Here is a 27374-nt window from a genome sequence, read left to right as displayed (position 1 = left end):
AAGATGAAATCATAACTTTGTTTAGAAATAAATCAAAGAATTTTATTAGCTCGATCACTTGAATGGGTTGGGTGCCATTTTTGTTAGTGGTAATTATTGTGTAATTAATGATAGAAAGATGGTCAAAACGAGGAGATTGGGAGGGTTGAATTTGAAGACTTTTTCTTTCCATAAAGGGTTACTATAATTAGAGCTTATCCCTTTCCATAAGCCTAAAATAAGTAATAAATTGCCACCCCTTATTTAAGATATTTTTTATGTAATAGATGAATTCAATGTCAAAGAAATCATTTTTAATTAAATATTAAAAAAAATGTATTTTTCTTTTTGTATAAATTAAAAATGTTTCTCTCTTAAAAGTAAATTTTTTCTAATTTTTATATTAATAAATTATTTTTATTTCTTTTTAGTTTATTGGTTAGAGAATTTTACCTATAAAATTTTATTCAATGTTATTGATTGTGGATTCATTCATTCTTAATAGAGAGTATTTTGTAAAGTTTTTCGATTAATTCCCGCGGTGAGACTAAAGAAATAATCGGTTTTTGGAATAAAAATAATCCTATAACAGTGACAAAGAGAATTGGTGAAACACGTTATTGGCGAGTAATTGACGAGCGATTGACGAGGAGATGAGAAGTCGCTCACCGACAGTCCAAGTCTCTGACCGACACTTTGACTCCATAGGTGTCTCATTTAAAATTTCTGGAGGAGCATTCTACTACATCCGTCAATCTCTTTAATCTTTCCAATCGGTTAGCTGTCATATTCTGATTAGCTTACATTATTAGATATATAAATATATAAGACATGCTATTTTTTAAATTATAAAACAAGTAATTACATCTGGTAATCATATATAAAATATTTATAAATTAATTCATTTTCCTAGTATTCATGAAATATAAGTCTTAGGAATTAAAAAAAAATCAAAATTTAATAATTAGGTTTGTTGCTTAAAGACTTTTTATTTTTGAAAAAAAAAAATAAATAAATATATATATATATATATATGAAAATATTGTCTAGATTATTAAAATAATAATAATAATAACTTTCCTATAAGCATAAAAGGAAATTTTGAGCTTATTTATGAAGGTGGGGGTGTATTATTTGGGAGGTTACGTGATTTTGGAATCATCCCTATTATTTTCATTTATATTAAGTTGTTGACTTAAATTCATTATTTAATTTTTATTGTAAGTATTAAGATTGTTTTAATAAAATTAATTTAAAATTTATTCTACATTATCAGATTAACATATTTATAAATTATAATTAAAGTAAAATAGGTTGAATAATAATGGAGATCATGGAGTAGAAAAAAAAAATCACTGAGATAATTAAAGTAAATTGAGATAAAAATATAAAATGAAGATGCGAACTTAAGAATAAATTAATTATTTATAATAATTACTTAAAAATTATTTTTTATTTGATATAGCATTAAGTTATTTTACTAAATATATTTAATTTATTAAATAATTTAAATTAAATTATTAAATTGGTTTACAAACACTCACTTAATTTCAAATAATTTTCTTATTAAGACATGTAATTAAAAATATTGCTTATGAATATATATATATATATATATATATATATATATATATATATATATAAAAGAACCAAAAAAAATCAACTTCAACTCTCGTCTTCTCCTCCATATTATTTTCTCCACTCATATACACAACTCAGGACTAAATTAATGCTATGTAATCTACTGCACTGTTGGTTAAAATAAAAAAAATCCCTTGAGTTGCCTTGGATCTGTGGTTGGCTTTCAATTATTTTTGGAATGTGTTCCTTGCACGTGGCATCATATTATTATTGATGATATGGACGATGACCTCAAACTCAACTCCACCCACTTGTCATCCTAAAGTTGGGTTTTACGGCTCTCTCTTTCTCATTATTATGTCTTTCTTCATTACCATAATTTTTATTTTATTTTTACTAAAGTATAGAATATAATAATGTGCACAGTTGCACTATGAATAAAGAAACAAAGTGTACTCTCCTACTCATGAGTAGCAACTCACAGATGCTTGATTTGCATCTGCGACCCTTTTTTTAGTCATTTAAATATACAATTATAATATCTTTTATATATATAAGATATTTGTAAATTTTTTAAAATCATCTTTAAATATTTAAGGAATTATTCTTTGAGTGATTCTTGAACAAAAAAAAATCATTTTTATCAAAACATTTTCCGTTTTAGTTTATACTTGAACAATAAGTGCTTCTTTTTAAAAGTGTTTATAATGAAAGTGTTGATTGACAACTATAATTCTTCTTGATGTATTAGTTAAAATTAAGGAATTACTTATAATTATGACATTGTATCACTATCACAATCAGGACACCAATTTGTCTTATGCTTTCCATATAGTCTGAGTCATTGCTTTGTAGCTACCATAGTTAGCATTTAAGGGCTTTTAACTCTCTTATAACACCTCTTCATGTATGCATCTATACTTGTTTACTAAATTGAAAAAGAACATACTACCATTCTATTTTTCATTCCCTTGTCGATTGTCATTATTATTAGAAAAATTAAGCTAATCCAAACATATGGTAATCACCCTAAAGGGAAGTGAATAGGATAATGATCTATTTTTACAAATTTAAATTATGTGAATGTAAAAAGACAAATATATGCAAGTATATAATAAAACAATGTAAAGACAATTGCATATAAAGTAAAGAAGTAGGGAAGAGAGAATACAAACACAAGATTTTTATAGTGGTTCGGCGCAACCCGGCCTACATCCACTTTCCTCTACCTTCAATCCCAAGTTTGAAGTTCCAATAATTCAAGGCTTCCAAACCAAGCCTTCAAGCAATACAATTGGATTATGGTTCCAATCCACCTTCTTGGACTTTTGGCTCCAAGCACCCTTTACACTTCTGAAGAGATTCTCCACTCTTGAACAACCCCTCAAGTGATACTCCACACTTGATAATCCCTAAGTGATACCTCACACTTAGATTCTTCTTCTCAAAGATGTACAAATAATTTCACAAACTCCTAGTACAAAACTTTAGCTCAAATAATATAAGTAAACTAGGATTGAATTGTGCACTAATAATATGCAAGTTTTAAAACAATGGTGCACTCAAAACACTCTCCCAATGCTCAAATATATTCAAAAAAATGTTTAGGAAGATTAAACTCATGAAACAATGAAGATTGAAGCATTTTTATAAAGGAAAAAAAACCAAACTAGCCATTGGGGGTTCGACCGGTCAAGTTGGGAGTCGACCCGTTGACTAGCCGTTAGCATTTAATGTTTGGTAGGTGACTGTTGGACCTTGACTGCCCCTTGACCGGACCTCGACCGGTTGAGGTGGGGGTCGACTGATTGAGGTTTAACCTTGATCGGTTGAACAACCGTTCCAAAAGAGAGAGAAAGTTTTTTCCCCCCCTTTGACCAATTAAGGTGGAGGTCAACTGGTTCCTCATCTGGTTCAACAACTAATTTTTTCAACTTAAAACCTTTTAAACAAGTTTGGAAAACATTTGACACAAGGTTTTAGTTGAAAACATGAAATCATCAAATTTTAAAATATCTAAAACAAAATAACTCTTAGATGATTTTGGTACATAAGTAAATAATGTAACGCATGAAAATCCTAGTGCACCAACAACCATACAAATAGATCTTATGAAGCTTGGGTCTTGAAAAACACTTCTCTTTGAGGTCTTCTTCTTCTTAATGATTTCTCTTTGGCTTGATTTGTCTTTGTGATTGCCATTTTGGAAATCATCTTGCCTAATCACACTTGAAATATAATCATTAATTCTAAACCTTATTTTGTTATCATCAAAACCGAGATTAACCAAACATTGGTTTCACAATTATGTTATATGGTATTAAAATGTATTCTCCAACGAAAATACAATCCTCTTAACACCTATGGCCTTTGAAAGTGCAAAAAGCATAATTCAAACATCCATTATCGTTCCTTCTATAAACAACCAAAATAATTAATCCAACCTTATATCCGTAAATGTAATCACTCAAACACTATTAAAACTCACATTCTCAAATTATAGTTCATGGAAAGTCAAATTCCATTTGCTCCTCATCAGCTATGATTTACTAGGTTACATAAATGGGACCTTACCTTGTTTTGAGCCCTTTCTCACTAAAAATAGCACCACCAAACTGTTAGAATGAAGTCCTTAAAAACATGACATGATGTAATAAATTTAACTTTATTTCAATTTCACTTTTATTTATCCTTATTTCATGCATTATATCTTATGAACATTTTGATCTAACATCTCTTGTATTATACATGATTTGAGTGTATTAAGAGTTGTATAAAAAATTCAAGTCATAGGTTCTTTGCAAGAAAATGATTTGTTTATAACTAGTTCATAGACTTAGACAATCCATTTGAGGTTATAGTACATTATATCCTAATTTCAAGGATAACTGATCTTGGCTATCAGGATAAAGTTTTTATGGTAAGTGCACTAGTGTGTATAATTACACATTAGAAAAAACTTACGATGAGTCATGACGTAAAACTATCGAATAGTCATGACTTCACCAAGTTTCTAGGTTTGTATTGTCTCTCAATTTTGAGAGAATATTAGTTTGTGCCAAAATTTGTAATAACTTTGACATACGGGTGAGATCTTAAAGTAATCATATATTCTCTATAGATTGGATAATTGTTGATAAAAGTTGATAGCGACATATATTTTCAATAAAGGTACAATGATATTTCATGGATTTTGAGATAATGTGTCACCTTAGGTGATCCTAAGGAAGTGTGTTAAGGTAAACTATGGTAAAGGTAACAAACATAATTTGTAACTCAAGGACTGTAAAGGTAATCTTAAGAGACTAATAGCTTTCACCTTACTAAATTATAAACATCAACTTATGAGGAGATTATATGAAATGGATAGCAAGTCACGGACCTAAGCACTTTGTGTCTCGTTGTTATTTACATAGGGTACTGAAGTACAGTTAGCTCTCGATAGTAGGATATTGAGTCAACTTTATAATTGGATTTTGAGGGAACGAGTATTATCTTATCGGTTCCAATGGTCCCCACCCAAGCTCATATATCTTAATTTGGTTTATGAGGTTCAATTGGTTTTTGGTTTACCTATGTGCATAAAGTCATTTTGGTAAATACGTAAGGTTTCACATGGGTTAGTGAATGGTATCTTTAGATTGAATTAATTGATTAATTAGGACTCTTTTTTCGACTAGATTAAATGAAATAAGCCCCAAGTGAGCTCAAGTCACTTAAGCCCATGGGAGACTTACAAATACCCTTTTAGGGTCTAGGACTTTAGACTTTTGTCATTCTCCCTTGTGTTCCAATGAGAGAACCCCCGTCTCTATCTTCCAAATGTCCATTATTCATGTACCAAGATTCCAAAAGGAGTCATCAGGTGGAAGATAGTCTATAAGATCTTCTACAACTTTAAGGTTTTCTACACCAATAGGAAATGATATGGTAACAAGCAAATCTTAGTAAACACATTTATACTTGATTTTCTAGATCTAAAATTGTTTTTAATAGCAATTGTTTCCATTATGCATAGATCTAGAAAAGCCTTTGAAGATATACATACACCTAACTAATCTAAGGCTAAGGAATAGAGTAATATAGGATTCCCATCACAAACCAAATCCCTTTTATATTTCTAGAAAAGGCAAACTCATTTTTCATGTCATTTCTGCATCAATGTCCAATATATGTTGTTTCCTTTGTGTCCCCTACAATAACTTGTCAAGACACTTGGGATGGGTTAGTAATATGTTCCATAAATTGCTTTCATTCAAGGATCATATATTTGAAAGGAAGATTTACCTCATTAACTCACGGATCAAAACCTATTGTTGGTCATCAATAAGACCTTCTTACAAAGTTCTTTCTTAGAAAAGTTGTTCATAGGGAATACTTAGATTGCTTCATTCTCTATACCAAGACTAGTTAGGCGCATGTATAAACTTCCTTAGCTTCTTGATCTATACACAACGAAAAACATAGGTATAAAAAACAACTTAAATTTAAAGAATAGTGTCACCTTAGATTTGGATATTCTTAAATCAATTTGTCTATGTAGAATTCGTTAAATCCATAAAAGATCTCGTAAACTCAGAATATTCTGCCTAATGACTTTTTCCAAATCTTGACATGAAGGGTTGGTGGTTAGGTTTCTCCCTCTTTGAGTGAATGGAAGGCAAGATTAAAACTTTAACCTGTAAGGGGGGTATTTGTAGGCTTCTAATGAGCTTAAGTGACTTGAGCCCATCATGGGCTTAGGTCACTTAAACCAGTCCACATGAGTCATAATTAATCAATTAACCCAATCTAAAAAGACTATTCATAAGATCTTGTGCAATCTTACATATTTACCAAAATGCCCTTTATGCATACAAGTGAACTAAGAACACAACTAACCCTCGTAAATTGTGTCACCATGGAAATCGAGAGGGGACCATTAGGACCCATAGGCAAATAGTGACTCATTTTTTAAATTGACTCGATATCCCACTATAGAGTCAACTCACTTTAGTTTCCTATGTAAATTACAATGAGACTAAAATTGCTCAAGTTTGTGATCTACTATCCATTGTATGCAGATTCCCTATGAACTGATATCCATAATATAACAAATAGAATATTATTAGCCTTTCAAGATTACCTCTACAATCCTTAAGTCTCAAATTCTCTTATTGTGTGATAAACTAATATACTCCAACTCATAAAGAGCTTATCTCAAGTTCCAATTAAGGAACTACTATGACCATAAATTCTCTAAACACACTTCCTTAAGATCACCCAATGAGATATATTGTCTTAATCTTCATGAGATATCATAGTGTCTTTATCAAGAATACCTATTGTTACTAAATTCTATCAATAGTGACCTAATTCATAGGAAATATATTACCACCTTAGGATTTCACTCGTAGGTCAAAGTCACTACATACTTTAACACCAACTCAATATTTTCTTAAGGTTGAGAAATCATATAATATAACAGCTTGGTAAGATCATAACTACCTAATAATTTTATGTCATGACTCACCATAGGTTTGTCCAATGTGTAACTATACACACTAGTACACTCACATGGAAAACTCATCTTTATGACCGAGACAGTCATTCTTCCAATTAGAACATAGTGCACTAGAGTCTAAAATGGATTACCTAAATCCATGAACCAATTATCAATAAATTATCTACTTATAAGAAACCCATGACTTGGATCTTCTGTGCAACTCATAGTACACCCAAATCACATACAATACAAAAGATGTCAAGTTAAAATGCTCATAAGTGTTAATGCATAAAATAGGATAGAAAAAGGAAACTGGAATCTTATTATTGAATAATAAATATAAAGAAATGTTACATCATGTGATATTTTTAAAGGCTCTATCCTAAAAATATTCATGACTCAACCCCTTGGTTTTGTTGATTCTTCTAATTCATTTCATGTTTATCATCTCAAAAAGTGTTATATGGCTTAGAATGGGCTCTAAGAGTCTAATACAAGTAACTCAAATAGTTTCTTCTAGTCTACAAATTTCTTAATTCTTGATTTCACACTTCCTTATTTGTATATCGTAGCAACTCTACCACCATTTATTTCCTTATTTATGTGGATAACCTTCTAGTAACTAAAAGTGATTTGAAATTTGTCGTCACCTTTTTAATTGCTCTCTATGACCGATTCTTACTGAAAAGCTTGGGTGCTCTCCATTACTTCTTAGATGTTGAGGTTACTATTATATTTCATAGGCTTCTACTCACTCAACATAAAATATATTTGGGATCTTCTCACCTAAATGAACATGTATGTTGCTAAAGAAGTTCATACTCTTCTCTCCACATCTTAGCCCCTTGTACTTTATAATGGTGCCCTTTTAACCCCTTGTGGTTGATAATGGTTCCCTTTAGTATCTCTCTCAGTTGCTTGGATATAGCCTACTCCATGAATAAATTGTCTCAGTTTATGTACCATCCAATTTCTTGCCATTGGATTGTTGCTAAACAATTATTGCATTATCTCAAACACAACATTGATCATGGTATTCTTTTTTTCTCCAAGCAACCTCTCTTGTTATATGCATATTTCAATGCCAATTAGGCTAATAATAGAGATGATCGAACTTCTACTACAACATATAATGTTTTTCTTGGTGGAAATTCTCTTTTGTGGTCATCTTGAAAAAAAAAAAAATTCATTACACATTCATCCATAGAAAAATTGAGTATCAAGCAATATCCACCAATGTTGTTGAACTATCTTAGGTTCAATCCTTGTTAAGAGAACATGGAATCTTTGTGCTTAAGCCTCCAATTATTAACTATGATAATGTGGGTGCCACTTATCTCTATACCAATCTAGTCTTTCATTCACATATGAAACATATCTTAATTGACTTCCATTTTGTGTAAGACATTGTTGAGCAAGGTTCCCTAAATATCTCCTACATCAATACTAATGGTCAACTTGTAGATGCTCTTATAAAACCATCATGAAGCACCAAATTTAAGCTACTTTGTTCCAAGGTTGGAGTCTTTGATGAGGGCTCCATCTTGTAGGGGCATGATAAGCAACTATAATTCTTTCTTATGTATCCACTAAGTATCTGCTAAAATCAATGAATTAGCTATAACTATGACGTTGTATCTCCATCACAACCAAACCAACTCACTCGTTTTTCTTATTATGTCCATATAGTTAAGAGTCATTACTTTGTAATTATCATAGTTAGCATTTAAGGGTCTTTGACTTCTCTTATCACATTTCTTCATATACGTGTATAAAATACTTGTTTACTAAATAAATTAAAAATAATAAGTTGTCATTCGATTTTCATTCCCTTGTGATGGTGTTATAAGTCTTGCTAACAAAAACACTTTTATTTAACAAAAAATCACTTTTAAACAAGCTTTAAGTGAATACAAAAAAAGAAATTAGAATTGAAAAGGTCAATTCTTTTTGGCATAGTAACAATGTGGCAGCCGCTTTAGTTGAATTTATTTGTTTTTGTGCTGTTGGCATAGATACTAGTAGATTTTTCAAAAAGTTAACGAGGCTAAAGGGCCTTATCTAAACACATGAATCTTCCTACTATATTCCATTTCAGTTTGCCTCCCACTATATTCCACTATGTGCTAATCCAATGAAGTTTTATTTTTTTATTTTACACATGCAATAAATTATTTCTTCACATATTTCTAAATTTATTATGAAAATTTTAAAAATGTCAAATTGTTATAGTAAAAATGTACAAATATGAGTACACATCACCTATTTAAGTTACTTAACACATGTATCAATCAATATATGAAACAAAAAAGCAACTCATGTCGCCTCATAAAGAATATTATATAAGAATATCTTACTCACAATTACAAAAAAAATTGGAAATTAATAATACATATTTGAGTCAAATGTCACCATCTATTCAACGTGAGCTTAGGAAAAGCCTAAATTCATCTTACTTAGGAGAAGAGGGGGAAAAAGAGAGACACATCAAGACCAAAAGGAAAAAGAGAGGTGTGGGCAAAGGTATAAATTGTTGACACAAGTACTTTGATTATTCCGACAGTGTTTTCAAAAATAAAAATTAAAAAAAACAATGAAAGAAATTGTGGGATGGAGGTGACAGAGAATCAGCTGAGAAAAAGAATTTATATCATCCATTGTTTTATAAATATTTAAAGGACAAACAACCCATGTGAAATTATGCATTCAAACAACAATACATTCAAACTTACTCTAAAATTACGTCTCTTCCTTTGCTTTTTCCATTTCTATATATATATATCTCCATAGGTGTTCTCATTGTGTTTGAGAGCCTCAAAAATGAAAATAATAAAAGGGTGGGAGAAAAAATCCTGGAGAAACTAATTGTTGAGGTTTTAATGGAGTGGGCCAAGCATCCAAAAGGAAAAGGACTGTCGAGGGGCAAGCGTGGGTGTTCCAACAGCGACTTGCCCACATTCTCATATTTCAAATGAGATGGCGAGTGTCGGCAAAACCACCCAGGTTTGATACTTGGGAATAAAAATGAAAATAGAATGTGAATGGAAGAATAGGAGAAGAAATGCGTCCCCATTCCTATGCTTTGTTCCAGCATTTCAAATTTGACTTTTTAAGTTTTAAGGTACACGACTTACTCAGAGAACTTCATCTCTCCCCTTTCTGAATGCTGAGGAATTGTTTCCAAAAAGAAGTTCCCATTGGCTTTCACGATTTGAAGGTCATCTGAAAATGACACGTGAGTCAAGTTTACTAGTTACTGGTTGGTCGAAGCCAAGTTATGAGATGAAGTAGGGGGATGCTGAAAATAAAGGTGGGAGGTGGGCAGTGGCCAGTGGGCAGTGGCCACACGTAACATGATGAAGAATGTTGGACAAGCACAGCCTGAGGCAGTCAGCCACGGAAGGCAGCCTTTCATTTTCAGTCAAAGTAGGAGACAGATGCACAAGGGTTAAGTAGTTAGAGCCCAACCCTTTCTTGTCCTTCGCCCTCTCACACATTATGGGCACCCTGTCCCACCCACCCATTTCCTGTTGCCTCTTCTTCCGCTAACCACCCATCACTCTCCAAGACACTACCATCATTCCCACCACCCCAATTTTAGCTCGCCCTATCTATCCATATATATATAGAGAGAGAGAGATAATTTAATGCCACAACACCCAAAATTTGATAGTCACAGAAGCTTGTTATAAGCCTCGGAAGAAGCCCATTTTAATACAAAGTAAGTAGGCACATGGGGATGAACAGTAGGAGTCTATCAATACCCAAGCTACCTCATGTCTTTTGTGCCAAAAACCTACATCTACCCAAATTTCCAGCTGCCTCATGACATACCCAAATCCAGGTACCATGCATGCAAAGAGAATGGTTTGGTAAACGTAAGTCTTAAATAATTTTGAAAGGCAATGGCCTCTACTCAAGGCACACAACAAAACAAACCCCTTTCACTATCATGATGTACCCATGTCCCCCCTCCCCCTCTTCTGCAAATCTAAATTTATCCATCTTCTCCTTTCTTTCTTCAATACAGTTCCAACATTTCATTCCTTTTCCAAAAAAAAACCCAAAACTCATGCCCCCTTTGGCCGGAAAACATGAAAAGAAGAAGAAGAAGAAGATGATGATGATGAAGATGAAGAAGCAGCAGCGTTGCTGAAGAATTATATATGGAGAAAAATAGAGATTTGAGCACCCAATTTGAAGTTGTTTGTTATAATGGCAACTCTTGTGACTATACTTGGAAGGAAACATCAGACTCCACCAAGACAGTCATTAGATACAAATCCCCATCATCTACAACAATTAACAGTTGTCATCATAATTCTATTTGACCAACTTTTTGAATGTGTCACTCTTGTCGTGTAAAGGGCGATGTCTTGTATTAAATCATGTTTAAGGAACTATCAAGAGATCATTATGAAATGAAAGACATGTTTATTACTTCATTAATGAATGATACAATTCATAGAGATGGACTTAAAGAACCAAGAATTAGTAACCACCTGAAATCCTCTATTATTGATTTCATTTCCTATGAGCCTCCAAATCAGACATTAGCTTTGGTGGCTTGCTCTTCTTTTGCTGATATTTGGCATATGAATACCACACACCACCAGCCGTGTTGATAACCAATCCAGTCACATTCAATGCATGTACCTTCACTCCACCCAGTAAGACAAAACCAAGGGTCTGGACAGAAAAAAGAGAAGAATTGTGGTTTGTCACTGTTGGATTAAATAACATACTGAAAACTGTCAAATTGTGTCATGCTAACTTGGGTGGCTGCAAATATTGAAGAAGGTGGAAGGGAGAAATTGGAAATTTACAACAATATGCTGTAGGAAGCGCTGTAAAATTCCAGAATGTCTTTCCTTCCTACAATCTTCTGGGCAGTAAGGAAATAAACAAACATAAAAGATGCTTTACACATACCGTGGACCCAACCCCCTTGAGGACTCCAACAATGGTTGTTGTTAGAGCAGAATTGACTATTGTACATAAGAACATCGTGTAGTTCAGAGCTATACCCATCACCAACGAAAGAATAAGGATCACCAAAAATGATAATGAATTACTCTGCCCAGTCAAAACAAATTTCATGTTAAAGCCAGCTTTACATTATTGTGAAGTACTAGCATATAGCAGAATAGACAATTTTATACCAGCCGCAATGGGTATTATAAATTAATTGTGAAATCAATGAAAACTAGTCAGAAAAAGTTGCCTTCTAATTCATCGAGATTATAATGTCACTATGGCATCATGGATGACCCAACAAACTGGCTCCATTTTCCATTCTTTTGTATTTTTGCCCCTTTTTTTCTTGGTTTTCAGGAAAAGGGAGGGAGGAGAAGAAGGAGCTTGATTCTTCCCACATATGTAGCATAGGTATATGCCAGTAAGCAGGGCACACAGGTTAGCATTTTCACTAAATCAATAACAACTAAAATGACCACAAATCAATTGGTTTTGGAATTGGTAATCTAACCATTGGTGTTTTCTTCCAAAGCATGCTGCTGTTGTACAGGAAATTTATTGATTTAAATTTAAACCATCAGGAAGTTCTCCAAATTGGTTCCCACAAATGAATTTTGTTCTCCCAGACAGTCCATTTATTTCCAATCCACCAAACATGTTAGAACATCTCTTAGACAGTTTCCCAAAAGATGCATGTGGAACTCAATTTCAATATTTTTGACAATTGTTATTTCAAAATTCCATCTAGATGCATCATTGAAAAGGCATTTTTTCATGTAAGTTATTTCTTTTCAGTATGGGAGTTCACCCTTCATACCTATCCCCGCAAGAATGTAAAAGAAACCAGTCTAAAAGATGTTCATCTTTAGCAAACAGCCTCCTACATCTATTTAAAAGTTTATTGGATTTAATCTTCAGATTAAGCCATGGATATGCCCAAGGGGGCACCCCTTGCATGATATAGTAACCAAATTCTGATGACCCTAAATCTACTTAAAGCATTTTGTCTGCAGTCAAAGTGGTCCTTCTCTTCCATTCAAATTTAAATTGAAAGGACCCCAGTTCTTTTAAGGCGCATTCATTGCTGAGCTTGTTGACTCAAAGATTTTTCTTGTACTCGATTAACCCTCTGAAAATCACCTTATGTTGAGAAAAAAGAATCAGAGGCAGTGGGAGGACTGAGAAAGGAACTCTCAAGTGTATGGACTCATACTTTAATGACTCCCTAGTGGCCATGGAAGTGATAGCTTCACCCTAGGAATGTATAATCTACTCTCTCTAGCTCTCACCTTGACCTCAAACATTTCTTTAGCTCTTTCACCTACTTAATATCACATATGCCCTTCTCTTTGGTCCATAGCTAGCAACTCACCTGCCATACCAAGAGCAATAGCCTCACCTCCTCACGATCAGAATCCTACCTTTCGATATCTCAGCCAAACAACCTAGGTGGGATGAGACAGGCATGCTCAACAGATTCATTGAATTGATCAACTCAAAGCTTCAATTAGATACGAAAAAAAATGTAATCATAGTTGATCACCCCCAATGGCTAGACATGAAGGAGTATTTTGAGGGCAAGAAGGAAATCCCTTTTAAGAAGGATTTGGTTTCTCTCAAACGAAGGAGGATAGAACATCTTCTACTCTCTTTACAAGGTAATAAAATGTGGCAAATTCCCATATCCATAGGGGCAAAAGTAGCACATTAGTTATTTGTTAAAAAAAATTTATGATTTGTTTTTATCTATTTTATTTTTCAATTAACCTTTTAGAATCCAATTGATAAATAAAAGAAATTAATTTCTATATAAAATGTAACAATATTTTCATAGCAAATTGAATAGGCACTAAAAAAAATCTTCTTTTCTCTCAACTTTAAATTTTAATTTAAAGAATGATTAATTGGAAAAACTTATCTTTTATATTTATTGGTTTTTTAGGTAATCATAAAATCAGTGAATTTTTTTTCCCCCTCAAGTTTCATGCCATTTTTATTAAGAATGCAAATAAAAAATATTAACAAAGTCAAGAGAATATTTTTCTTCTCTCAATTCTAAATTTTATGCAAAAAAAATAATTAAAAATACTTTTCATATTTCTTGAATTTTTATTTCTTACATTTCTTTTTTATTTTTTTGAGATCAAAGAAATTAAAAAATTCTTTTAATATTCTTTTCATTGGGAATACAAATTCTACATATGTTTTGTTTTTTGTGTATACTTCCTATATACATAGGGTGCACTCCCTTCCATTAGCGCTCTTTTAATAGATTATCTGCTTGTTTATTCAAAAAAAAAAAAAAAATCTATATGGCTTGTTTGCCATGATAGATTTAGGTATTTTCCATTCCTAATACAAATTCTACATGGTATTCTTTGGTTTGTTTTTTCCATATACTTCCTATATGCATAGGGTGTGCTCCCTTTCATTAGTGCTCTTTTAATAAATTATTTGCTTGCTTATATCCCAAAAAAAAAAAAAGAGAAAAAAAAGAAATCCACATGGATTGTTTGCTATGATAGATTTAGGGATTTTCCAAGTACCATTATACTATAAAGAGGACAAGAGATGACCTATCCTCTTTTGCATTGGACAGGAGCCAAATACTCTATTAAATTGTGCAGCACAAGGTATATCCTATAATTATTTTATTTGTAACTGAATACATAATATTTAAACATACACTTAGCACTAGAAAGTGAACAAATTCCATGTCAGCCTAACAATATTAAGAAAATGTTATATTCACCTTGATTAAAATGAATACCATGCAGAATTGGTAGACATGATATGACTAATGAAGGCAATAACTCTTGAATCTGAAAATGAATTTTCATATCATGTATTCAGGTTGACAGCATTATTAACTCTATCTGGTTCCTTGTAGTATTGACTATTTAATGATGTTATGAAATTGCAAACCTTTTTATCAATGCAATGAAAGGAGACTCTCATTCTTAACTTTTTTTTTTTTTTTTTGATAGGCAAACTCTCATTCTTAACTTTATAGTCGGTGGATTTGCATAAAATCACAGTTCTATAATATAGTAATAACACAGTAACTTCCCTATTTTTTCTCTTATACAGTTAATGAATGTTTAACAACTCAATTCCCAATTTTTAACCAATTCCATGTCACATGATTCTAAAATCTCATTTTGAACTATCAACTATGGCAAAGAGCATTTAAACATATAAAATCCATTTCAAAAATACAAGCATTTATCTCAAGCATTAAAACATTAAGGTTTCATTACTGTGCAATATGACAGTATTCTAATATAATGAAAATGGATCGAGATTCTTACCTTTGCAACTAATAATGACAAAGAATTTGGAAATTCTCCAGTAGCTATGATGAGAAATAATAGAAATGGAAGAGACAAAAAACTGTTGTAAAACATGATCTCAACTGATGAATGCCCATCCTCTGCACCAGACTTCTCCACCAACACAAGGTACATGGTCTGTGTTTGCAATTAAGCACTTGGATCAGAAATGCAAGCATGATTACGAAATGAACAAAACTCAGAATCAACAATAGAAGACCTAAGATATAACCTGGAAGAGAACAGAAGTAAGGGCCATGCTATATCCGAAAAGGTCAAAGGAAAAGTCTCCCAACGCAGCTATGATAACACCAGCAGCAGTCAAAATTACTGAAAGTGATACCTGAAATAAGACATAGGAACACATATACGCTTTAGGAACCATTTAAAATCTGTCTATATGACGCTAGTTTCTGGAATTTAGCCTGATATTTTGGTGTTGAGCATGGTAAACATTGTAGGCTTAAATCCTAGGATTTGGATCCACACTGTATATCATGCTCTAAATAAACCAGATTTTCTAAAGCTTATGCTTTTAGGAAAGTTCATAACCCAAATATAGTATTAGAGCTCCAGTTAACTGAAGATCTTAGGTTTAGGTCCTTCCCACACCTTATTTAACTATCTAATTATGTGTGATCACAAAATTTGTGAGTTTACTGCTATCTGTGCCAATGTATTAAAGCATGATATATATTATGGGTCCAAATTCTAATAACTCGAGTTTTCAGGAAAATCGGTAACTCAACATGGTATTGTTAAAGAATGATATACATTGTATGCCCAAAATATATTCATTGCATTTTTAAACAACAACCTTCATGTGATGGTGTGCATTAAACTGACCAACACGCTAATACCAATCTCCGCTAAATTCATAGGATTATATACAATTTGGGGGCTTTTAGATTAGAAAAAAATGCCTTTATAGTCTGGAGTCTGGAGTCTGGACCAGAAAGCTTTTGTCAGATAACAAGTAGTTGGGACAAGAAGAGAAGATGAGAATTTATTATTTCAAGAGAATCTGACCAAAGAAACTTTAAATTTGAATGGAAGACATAGCTTCATGGAAGTTAGACAGATGGCAAAGCTGGTACAGCGCTTGACAAGGAGAGATGCAAAGAAGGTAATGAGAAAGACTTGGGTGCAGAAGAAACAAATTAGTCAGCTTGGGGAAAACTATGAATGCAATCTTATTCTCAACAATCCACTTTCAGAATAAGGATGAATACATGGTGGGAGCTTGTAGGTTATGCACTTATTAGAACTCCCTTCAATAAAAGAAGGAAAAAAGAGAACAATAACTGCAACAGCCATAATGAGATAACTTTTCGTCCAGAAAAACCTTCATACCTTAATTTTTGTAAGAGAAGGCAGTAACTAGATACAAAGTCTTTGAGCGCAAGAAAAAGTAGAGATTTAACAAAGAAAAAAAAGTGTGTTATTTGGGATTTTCTTTTTGTACTAGGAATATTATAATATATGTATGAGGATTTACTTAGTTTAATTAAAAATTAATTAAGTAGTCAATATTAGTAGCTTTTATATCAAATAAGAGCAATAATTTAGCAGGTTATTTTAGCAGTTTGTGCATACCATCACTCATACTACTATTGCAGTGAATTATTAGGGCTTATTTTTATTTCTGTTCTTCAGCTTATACAGTAAGCTAACCCATTAGTTGCATTTACAAAATTTTCTTCTTTCAGAGAAAGAAGCTGAGTCCTCAAACAACCTCTAGAATTCCCAAAAGGCTCCCATGCCCTTCCTCCCAACTATCCAAATTTATTGACCACCACTATTCTCCAGAGCTTATCACATTCCCCTAAAGACCTCCAGGGCTGCTTCCCTTAAAAATCTCCAAAACTACTACCCTCTTTAGAAGTGTGCACAGATGACCATTTAACCAAATGAGGGAGCCTACCCATCCACCATGCACAGGAAGTCCTCATGTAGTTTCCTTTAAACCCAAGGAAATATTCCCCCTTCCACACTGCTGGTCATTTTTTTGAAACATAAACCACTGGCCTTCACAACTCTAGATTTCGAAGAAGCACTTTGCCTTGATATGGAAGCCAAAGCCTTAATCTCCTCTGCTTGCCATGGAAGCTTGCTGACCTTGTACACTAATATGGAAGCTAAAGCCTCAATCTCTTCTACTAAAGACAGGGAAATAATCTCACTTTTGGACAAGTTGATCCTTCAGTCAAAAATGGCTTCAAAACATAACAATATGCACCGGGAACATGACAAATTAACCCCACTAGCACCACAAAAGACAAAAGAGTATTGTCAACGAGCAACTTAGGATATATCTCATAAATAAGACCTTCTCTATATCCCATCCTAAAATCATAAATTCACTGCACCACCACCAACACCATGATAAAGAATCTATCAAATCTACTGAGACTAGAGCCCATCACAAAAAATCCTAGTGAACATAATCATAAGTTTTCTCTTATTCAACGTTCAGACTAGCTCCTATTGAACACTCTTCAATTAACAATCAAGAATCAAGGATTGGTAGCTTCTTAGTGATAAAAATTGGATCAAGTATTCATCTACCTTTAACTAATGCATTTTGAGAATTAGAAACAACTTTCCCATCACTTTCTTCAGCTCATTAGCAAGACTTTTTCCAACAGCTTAAAAAGAACCCCTCCACTAAATTGCTCAACTGAATCTCAAACATCCTTAGCTCTCTCCTTCTCAGGGACCAACACCAGGAAGGTTATACTAGGACTACACTCAGAAGATCCAGCTGAATGGATTTCATTAAGGCATCTTATCCCCTATATGAGCATCATGATTCATTGCCAAAATGCAACAAAGAAAGCATTAGGATTAGGGGCTTCATCCATTCAAACCCCACTAAACACAACCCCAATCCCAACCCCCAACAACAAAATAAGAAGAAGGGCATCCAAAACAATAGATTTAAACATATCCTCCTTAAGACCTGAATATGATCACTTAAAGAAAGACCAAACCCCTAAATATCAAATCATTAAGTTTTCACAGACAAAATTCATCAACATTGTGCCTAGTGATATAATAACCTTTCATGTTGTCGAGAATTGTTTCAAAAAAATAGATATCTTGCATTTCAATCACCTTCCCTTAGCCACAAAGCAACAAAATACCTCCAACTAGTTTCCCTGAAATGTGCTCCATGACTGAATTCCCTCGTGGCTTGAAAGCAAGATCCCACCTCACTCCTAATCTAATCTAATACTCCTGCTCTATTCCACTTTTTTAATCCTGCTTCAAACCCTAAAGATTGCATGCCAAGAAAAAATCCAGCAGCCTCATTCCCCTGACCCCCAACAAACACACACACACACACACCCACCCACCCACCCCCACACCCATACCATCTCTTAATTGGGGCCCCAAGACTATCCAATTTCAACCACATATTCTCAAACTTACCAGACATTTCCAGTTCCCCCATTTATTATTTGGGTATTAGGTTGAATCCCCTGTTTCAGTCTTTTTATGCATGTGGATAATTAGCCAAATTTTTAAGCAGGCACTCCTGATATATACATAATTTTCACTATTAACATTTATGACAAACATTTAATGCTTAATGTGAACCCACATATGCACATGCATTTCATCTTCTTGACTCCCCTTTTATTAAACAGCTTCACATAATGTTCATATCTTTCTTTGTAGCAATTTGTCTCTGATTTTTAAAGTAAGGGCATTTAGACACATAAAATGCATTTTAAAGGTAAAGTTTTATAAAAGTTATCTCTATTTCATAATTTTTAATAAACACTGTAACGAAGCCCCAATCCAATAGAAGTCTAGAAACCGTTTCTACAACATCTATAACATTATTAATCAGTCCAGTGCTATCTTTTGATACCAGGAAAAAAAAAAAAAAAAAAAAGAACTTCCCCTCAGTCATTCCCTGTGCACAAAATTTCAATAGTTACATGCATTGAAACATGCACAACAATTGGTTCAATCTGTTTCCAGCTTACTGCTTGGATCTCTAAAGCTATAGCACTGTTACAGTGATGCAGGCACAAGGACACCTAGATCAGCAATTTTGATGAATAGATTAGACCAAGTTCTTTTGTACGCAGAAGATGGAGCCCAAATATATGACAAATGCTGTTTAATTGTCGCATACATGGGCCCATGCAGCATTGGCCAAGCAGTTCAAAATCCTTATATTGTATCTCTGTTGGTGGTAACTTGATGATTTGGATACATTACCATCATCAAAACTCTTCAGAAACATCAAATTCAATATATTTTGTCCAATCTGGCAAGTTTTGTGATTTTCTGTATTTGCACAGTCCATCCTAGGCCAAGTTAGCTAACAGAAAATCACCAGTCATACATTTCTAAGTGAGGCAGCTTCAGTATTAGTGATTTACAGCCAGTTCTTCTACAGAGTTGTATGCTTCATTTTTTCTGTCTTCTTTTGTTTGATTCAAGTTGTAATAACAGTTTATAAGGATGAATGATATAACAACTACCCATGCAGACAGTTCAATAAATGTATCATACATAGAATGTCACGCAACTATAAGCAGAACTTCATCATAAAATCCGGGTCCAGAACATTTACATTTCTGTCACAAGGAACAAATTAAAATATACTAGGATCTAGATATGAAAAAAAAAAATATCAGAGACATTAAAATCATAATATCACAAATATAACCTTTTACATTAAAAAAAAAATGAAAATTTTTAATGGAACTGATCAAATAATAAGAAAATCCTGAAAAGGCCAACAACATACCTGTGTTGAGGGCCTCCCCTTTCCCGAAAAAAATCCAGCTATCAGTACAGCAAGAGGTGTAAGTCTTTTAATTGCAATATACATTGGAATATTAACTCCTTTCAAGCTTGCCAAAGCAAATGCCACATTTGCATTATAGAATAGTGAAACAAGGAAAAGCCGTTTTGCACTAGCCATATTTATCCCTCTAGCTCTTGTGTAACCCATCACTCGACCAAAGTGTATTAGCAAGGCTGTCGCCAATTGCTTAAAAAAAACATAGAAAATAAAAACCCATATCAGGAATTTGAAAAACCAAAAAAACAATTATAGAAATTGAAAACCAGAACAATGTTTCTTCTTCTTTTTTTCCCTTCCTTTTTCTCTTTATCAACTAAATACCTGAACAGTGAGAAGGGTCATCGAGGATGAATACTGCATGAGAACTGCCTTGTTGATGAACACCATGGCCATTGAAGCAACCCCATATGAGAAGGCAGAAGTCAAACTACAAATTCACAAAAACTAAGATTAATTTGAATTGTCAATCACACATTTGATTAAAGGTATAATCATTAATAGATCCATGGATAGAGACCCAAATAAAACAGCCTGAAAGCAATAGTGCAAAAAAAATACATGAGTTGTGTGTCATAGTCATAAATATGCATTGGTGACAACAACATATATCATGCAGTTGATCAAGCTTCAATAACGAAATTTTCAACAAAAAAATTTCAAAAGAGAACACAACAGAATCAGTCAGAACAAATTAAATTTAGACGCAAAAATCCAAACAAATTTCACCAAAGCCCCAAAATAGAAAAGCCGTAACTGCTAAAAAAACATATCAACATTTATAGTAGCCGAGGCAAAATCAAGCGATCCAAAATAGAACAAACCTCAAAAAAGGACTTGGTTCCGCATCAATACTGCGAATTTCCATGGTTGAGAACGAGATAAAAAGCAATGAAAAATACCCTTTTCAAGAGCAATTTCAATCCCACCACTGCAGCCCGATCACATAGCCAAATCCAAGAAAAATCCTTTTATCTCCTCCTAGTACCCAATTCTCAAACAAGACCACGCAAACGAAACAAACCCAAATCACAAAATCATCAATAAAACACAAACAACACACCAGCTGAATAGAAACTGGAAGGAATCAATAAAAGATTACCAGATAAATGGAGGGGGAAAGAGAAATGGGTGGATGAGAAGACCACAAGGGAAGTGGAGGAAGTGGGGGAGGTGGGGTGTGTGGAAAATAGAGAGAAGCAATATAAAAATGAGAGCCAAGGAAAGAAGAAAGACAAAGCACATGAGGAGGGTGGGGATTTTCGAAAACAGCTGGCGTGGAATTGTTGAATGTTGAAAGCAATTGGATTGCCATCGCCATCAGTTTGTGGCGCTCACTGTTACTACAATCCCAATCCCATCTCCTCGGACGCTCTCCCTCTTCGGAGACTGTCTACCATAATAATATTATTTTTTCACATTTCACAATCCATCTAACCATATATGCTATACAATTTCCATGGAAAGAACTCAAAAGTTTATATTTCAAATATTCTATCAACTTATGACATAAGATTTGAAAGAAATGAAATGGAAGAGTCAAGTTAGAGATTCATTACATATCATTTTAATTGTTTAACCTTTTGGTATATAAAAAATAAAAATTTTAAAATTTTAAAAATTAAAAAAGAATTTAAGGTATTGAATTGATACCTACGAAATTTTAATTTGTATTATTTAAAATGCAAAAATAAAATATAAATAAACCGATTAGATGAAGGTACAAAAAATAAGGGGAAAAATAGGATTTGATTCACTAATATGAAAATATACGAAAAAAATAACCTCAAAATTTTAAATTAGTATTATCTTTATCAATTTAAAAATAATTTAAAATGCATCCATTTTTTAATAAGTCATCCAATTATTCCAAAAAAAATGTCTTTTTTTACGTAACATTCAAATCAATTGATAATTACACTATTCCATATAGATGTTTCTCATCATTTTAAATATTATTATTATTAGGATTCTTATTTTAGTTTCCTAAAAGATTCGGAAATATTGTGCAAAAAATTCCTATTTAAATAGGATTAATATTTTTTTATTTTTTAGAATTTTAAAAGAAAATATTGTCCTACTTAGTCATAATTACCAATTCAAAAAGTAATAAGGTTGTCTTTTAAATAATAAATAATAAATTTAATAATATATAATTATTTTAATTATGATTAATTTATTTAATATAAAATAATTATTTATATATTTATTTATTTTTATACTATATATCAAATTACAACTATATTGTAAAATATTTTATATCTGAAAAACTCTTACAACAAAATTTATTTTCTATTATATTAAATAATTATTAATATTATATAATAAATATAAATTTATTATTGGTTTATTTATTATCAAGAATATGAATTTATTTTTAACTTATTAATATTAAAATAAACTCTCTCTTTTTTTAATTCTTACTTTATAATTTTTTTAGGAAAAAAAATTCTCAAATAAAATAATAATAATAATAATAAAATATTTAAAATGAAGGGAAACATTTACACGGAGAAGTCTAGGGGGCATTTTTTGGAATAATTGGATGACTCATTAAAAAGTGTATTTCAAATTATTTTTAAATAGATGAAGATAATATTAATTTAAAAAATTTTAGGTTTTTTTTCATATATTTTCATATTAGTGAATCAAATATCACTTTTCCCAAAAAAAAAAGAGTAACTAGTAATTTTTAAAAATAATTTGGAACTATAAAATCAAGCCCATTAGTGTCATAAATTTATAAATCAAAATTGGCGTCGAGTTCATATTTATTTCTCCTCTACTTATAACTATTTAAATTTTTTATTAAACCACAAACTTCAAATTAAATGAGAATTAATACTTTTTATTTGGTAATAAGTCTCAAAGTTTTTAAAAACAATTGTGTAATGAAAAAACTTGATTTGTTTATATATTTAGAAAAAGTGAATTGTATTTATTTTCGTAACTAATTTTAAATAAAATATGTATGGTGACGATAACATTATATTATGCAGTGGATCGAGCTTCAACAACAAGATTTTCAACAACAAATTTCAAATGGGAACAAAATAGAATCATTGAGAACAAATCCAATTTAGACACAAAAAAATAAATAAATAAAAAGGAAATCAAAATTGTTGGATGAAGTTACAAATAATCAAAATTGATGCAACTCTCTTTGTCCAAAAATATTTATTTTTAATTTTTTTTACTTGAAAAATATTTTTAAAAATAGGAAAAATTAGTGAAAATTAGTTTAAATATTTTTAAACTTGATTCATTTTTATATTCAGAAAAAGTGGATGCATTTATTTTCATAACTAATTTTAAATAAAATATTATGAACTATTATTAATTTTTAATATTAGTATCATTCTTTTTATAAAAAAAATAAAATTATAATTCTATTTTTCATTAAAAATATTACTATCCATCTATTTCTTATTTATCTCTTATATGTTTTATAGTATTAGTACTCATTTTAAAAGATTTATGTAACTTTTTGAAATATTTTAATTTATTATTGAAAATTTTAAAATATTAATATCCATTTTAACCAAAAAAAAAAAAAGGGGGCATAATATTAATATTATTTATAAAAATGGACAATGGGAGGAATTTTTCATGAAAGATAAAGAAGATTTTATAAAGTGAATTTTCAAAATAAGAGTGCAGCAACTTTAGAATTACCGGTGTTGAATTATTAATTTATCATATTAAATATTCCAATTTTTTTTTTCTAAATTAACTAACAATTTCATTATTTTTCTAGGATTTTTTTTTATGTTTTATAACTTTAATTAATTATCTTAGGCAACTAAGCTATTGATCCTATACCTAAGTGATTACCTGCAAGAAACCAACATATCCAATGGCATTAATCCCAATACGAAACTTAGCCCACCATGCTTAGCATACTATAATTCTAGTTAATTTAATTAATACTCACATATAAATCATCACACTAATTTATATCAATTTTCTCCTGTTTGATTGTCTTATGAAAAATACAAAAAAAAATTAAATATAATTAAAATTAGTTAAAAACTTATATGTTTTTAAATTATTTAATTTTTATATTAATAGATATCATAGATTAAAATAAGTTAAATGAATGTGAAATAGTAAATAAAAATAATTTTTAAATTTTAAATTATTTTTTATTTTCCTTCAAAGTTTTCCACCAAACATGCCCACAATTGTCCGCTAATGTAATGACTACAATGATGATTTTCAATGGGCAATAGAGGTTATAATTAGTGGCCAAAATCACTTTTTCCCCCCCTCAATATCATTACATACAAAATTGACCCACACCCACTAATGGGATCTTCTCATTCCTCTTTCTCATAGGTTTTCAATTATGATATTTTGTCTCCTTTAGGGGCCTTAATTCTTCATTTGTGATTTTAAGTAACAAATAAATTGAAGTTAATAAAAACTTAATCCACTCTAAAGAGCTAGTAAAATCATGTGTTTTTAAAAATTTTATTGACTTCTATGGGGGATTAAACCCATGCAAGGTACATCATAATAGGTTCATAACAAGACTTTCCATTCACTAGATACTTTAAAATAATTTTATTTTATTGTTTGAAAATCTATATCTACATCTATACTATATATAAAAGTTCAAATATTTGTTAGGTTGCATTTGTTTTGGAAAATATTTTCTAATTTTTATGTTCTATTTTCATTTTTTGAAAACAATTTTTATTTTTATTTTCTTATATTCTTGAAAATGTGTTTGATTAAGAAAAAATGAAAATTGTTTTTTGAAAAGAAATTTGTAAAATCTTATTTGATTTTAAGTTCTTACTAATATAAAAAAAATAAAAATAAATATATTAAAATTTTGTATAATACATATGTCATATTATGAGATATAATATTATAAAGGATATTATTATTATTATTATTTATCTTTCTATTTTTACTATATTTTCTAGTTTAAATCTTTAATAAAGTATTATAATATATTATTTTAATATAAAAAATATATCCATTCATAATTGTTAAGACATAAAAAATATATCCATTAATATAAAACTAGAGCAATATAAAAAACAAAAAAAATAATACAAGAAAAAGGGAAAATATAAACCCTCATAAAAATGAATGCTATTGATTTGACATGAAATAACATTAGGCTTGTACCTATCATATGCTAAGACATTTAGTTGACTTACCATGTCTCTAACTTTTAAACATCTTCTTCAAATTTCTTCTTTTTCTTGAATTAATGAAGAGCAAAAATCAAAGGAAAAGCTTCCCCTAGAAAAATGCCATGAATCAAAACAAAATCTTCCCTCCTCCTTCAAGAATGCCCTTGTTGAAATCTTCCTCCTCCCTACCATTTACCCAAGACAAGTAAAATATTCCCATCTCTGATGAGTTGCTGGTTGTTCAGTTGCGTACTCATTGTTCAAAGACATGTTCGTACGTGTGTGGGCAATTTAGGATTTGTAAATGCTTCAATACAACCAATTTAGGGTTTGTAGTGAAAACACTGGTGTGTCTTCTTCTCTTCTTGATGTGGTTACGGTGAATGAGAGGTGCAGAGCCACAAACTTGGTCCACGAGGGATACCATTTTTTCAAATAATAGGAAAAAAAAAATTAATTAATAAAAATATAAAAACTTAAATTAATCTATGATACTTTTATGCCATAAATTTATTATTTTCTTCAACAAAATTTTATAGTTGAATAATAAAATTATCGATGATATTAAATATTTTTCTTGGTATATATAAGTAATTAAGCTATTATTTACTAATCAACTTTATGATTTTATTTAAGAAATTTTAATATATTTAAAAGTTTATGATATAAAAGCTAAAGAAAAGGGAAAAAATGAAAATGATAATATCAAAAATGGAAAAAAAAAAAAGTGATGAAAAATCAGGAAAATGGGCTTTTTATTTGTGCAATGCTTTTTTTTTTTTTTTTTTAAGAGAAAGAAAAGACTTAAATTAAAAAAATATACAATAATAACTAATGAAAATTTAAAATTTAATTTATTGGACATGATATAATTTCTTTTAAGAGGGTTGTTTTCTTTATTTCTTTCTTTGTTTTTTATTTTTTTTATTTTTTTAATGTAGGGAATAGGCTTTTTCTTAGTGGACATAATATAATCAATTAAAATTAATTACGTGAAGTACATGCATTGTTTTTTTTTTTGGTAATATAAGTGAACCCTTTTTTGGTACTGTGATCATAGAAATATACAACTCTCATTGATTTGTAGCCTTTGTTACAACTGTATTCTTTGTTCATGCCTTTTTGCGTGAATATAGTCTACATAGGTTGTGTGTCTGTGAGAGAGAGAGAGAGAATTTAGTGAGCCAACATGTCCACCTCACTCGTTATACTGTCTAAATCACTTCTCTCATACTGTCAACTGTTTGCATCCTCTCCCAAAGGTTTTATCTCTCCCTTTCATTCATATTCATTGATAATACGCTGTGATGTGTCGTGCAGAGAAAAAAAAAAAACAAAGGGAGTGAAAGGGGAGGAATCAATAGGTTGGGGGCAAAACTTTGCTAAAGATTACTCCATCAATTCATTTTCTAAGATCATTCGACAAAAGGGCATCGCTAGAAGTGGTTCACAAACATGGACCATGCTCAAAGCGGAGCTCAGCCAGCACAAGGCCAGTTCTCTGGGGTCGCCTCAATTCAATCGAGGTTAGCCAAGAACCCTGCAGGTGGAGGCAATTTAAAGGGCTTTAAGGCCACCACCCTCCCAACCGAGTCTGGGGCAATAATTGGCACACCTAAAAGACACCTTACACTAGAATTTGAGGGTGGGAGTGGCCTCACTTGGACTCAATGTCGGTCTTGTGAAAGCTATAGCTATAAACAACATGACCCAATCTGCAACCCCTCCGTGTCCACATCAAACACCGATATCTCTTTTACCTCACCAACATGCCACCGCCAACTCCCCGCCCCGCTCCACTACCCCTTGTGTTTACCACTTATAGTACAGCTACCAGTCCCACTCTATTAAATTCTTTGCTTAAGATAAAGCTAACCTTGACACCCATGGTTTCAATAATTTCCTATTCGGTTGTGGTGAATACAATGGTGGGCAATTCCATGATGTATCCCTTGGGGGTAGGATTGGATTCGTCCTGTAAGGTTGCAACTAGAATCATCATGCTGATGAAGATGAAACAAAATCTTACATATATATACGAT

The 27374-nt window shown here is 31.5% G+C and overlaps 1 protein-coding gene across 4 annotated transcripts; it reads right to left on the bottom strand.

Moving 5' to 3' along the window:
* Positions 1-11228: 11228 nt before the first annotated feature.
* LOC117913149 (UDP-galactose/UDP-glucose transporter 7) lies at positions 11229-21515 on the bottom strand. Of its 4 annotated transcripts, none has more exons than XM_034828090.1 (8): positions 21285-21515; positions 21085-21163; positions 20507-20612; positions 20126-20371; positions 15587-15697; positions 15334-15492; positions 11978-12121; positions 11229-11734 (listed from the first exon to the last, which is right to left on the bottom strand). In XM_034828090.1, the coding sequence occupies exons 3-8, from the start codon at positions 20576-20578 to the stop codon at positions 11570-11572; spliced, it is 897 nt and encodes a 298-aa protein (XP_034683981.1). In that variant the 5' UTR covers positions 20579-20612; positions 21085-21163; positions 21285-21515; the 3' UTR covers positions 11229-11569. The 4 variants fall into 4 exon arrangements, with proteins under 4 accessions (XP_034683981.1, XP_034683979.1, XP_034683980.1 ...); XM_034828088.1 differs by having other exon boundaries at positions 21007-21163; positions 21285-21514; XM_034828089.1 differs by having other exon boundaries at positions 21085-21515.
* Positions 21516-27374: the final 5859 nt, after the last annotated feature.

Source organism: Vitis riparia, chromosome 4 (assembly GCF_004353265.1).
Source record: "Vitis riparia cultivar Riparia Gloire de Montpellier isolate 1030 chromosome 4, EGFV_Vit.rip_1.0, whole genome shotgun sequence".
Classification (NCBI taxonomy): Eukaryota; Viridiplantae; Streptophyta; class Magnoliopsida; order Vitales; family Vitaceae; genus Vitis; species Vitis riparia.
This window is presented reverse-complemented; position numbering and strand designations above follow the sequence as displayed.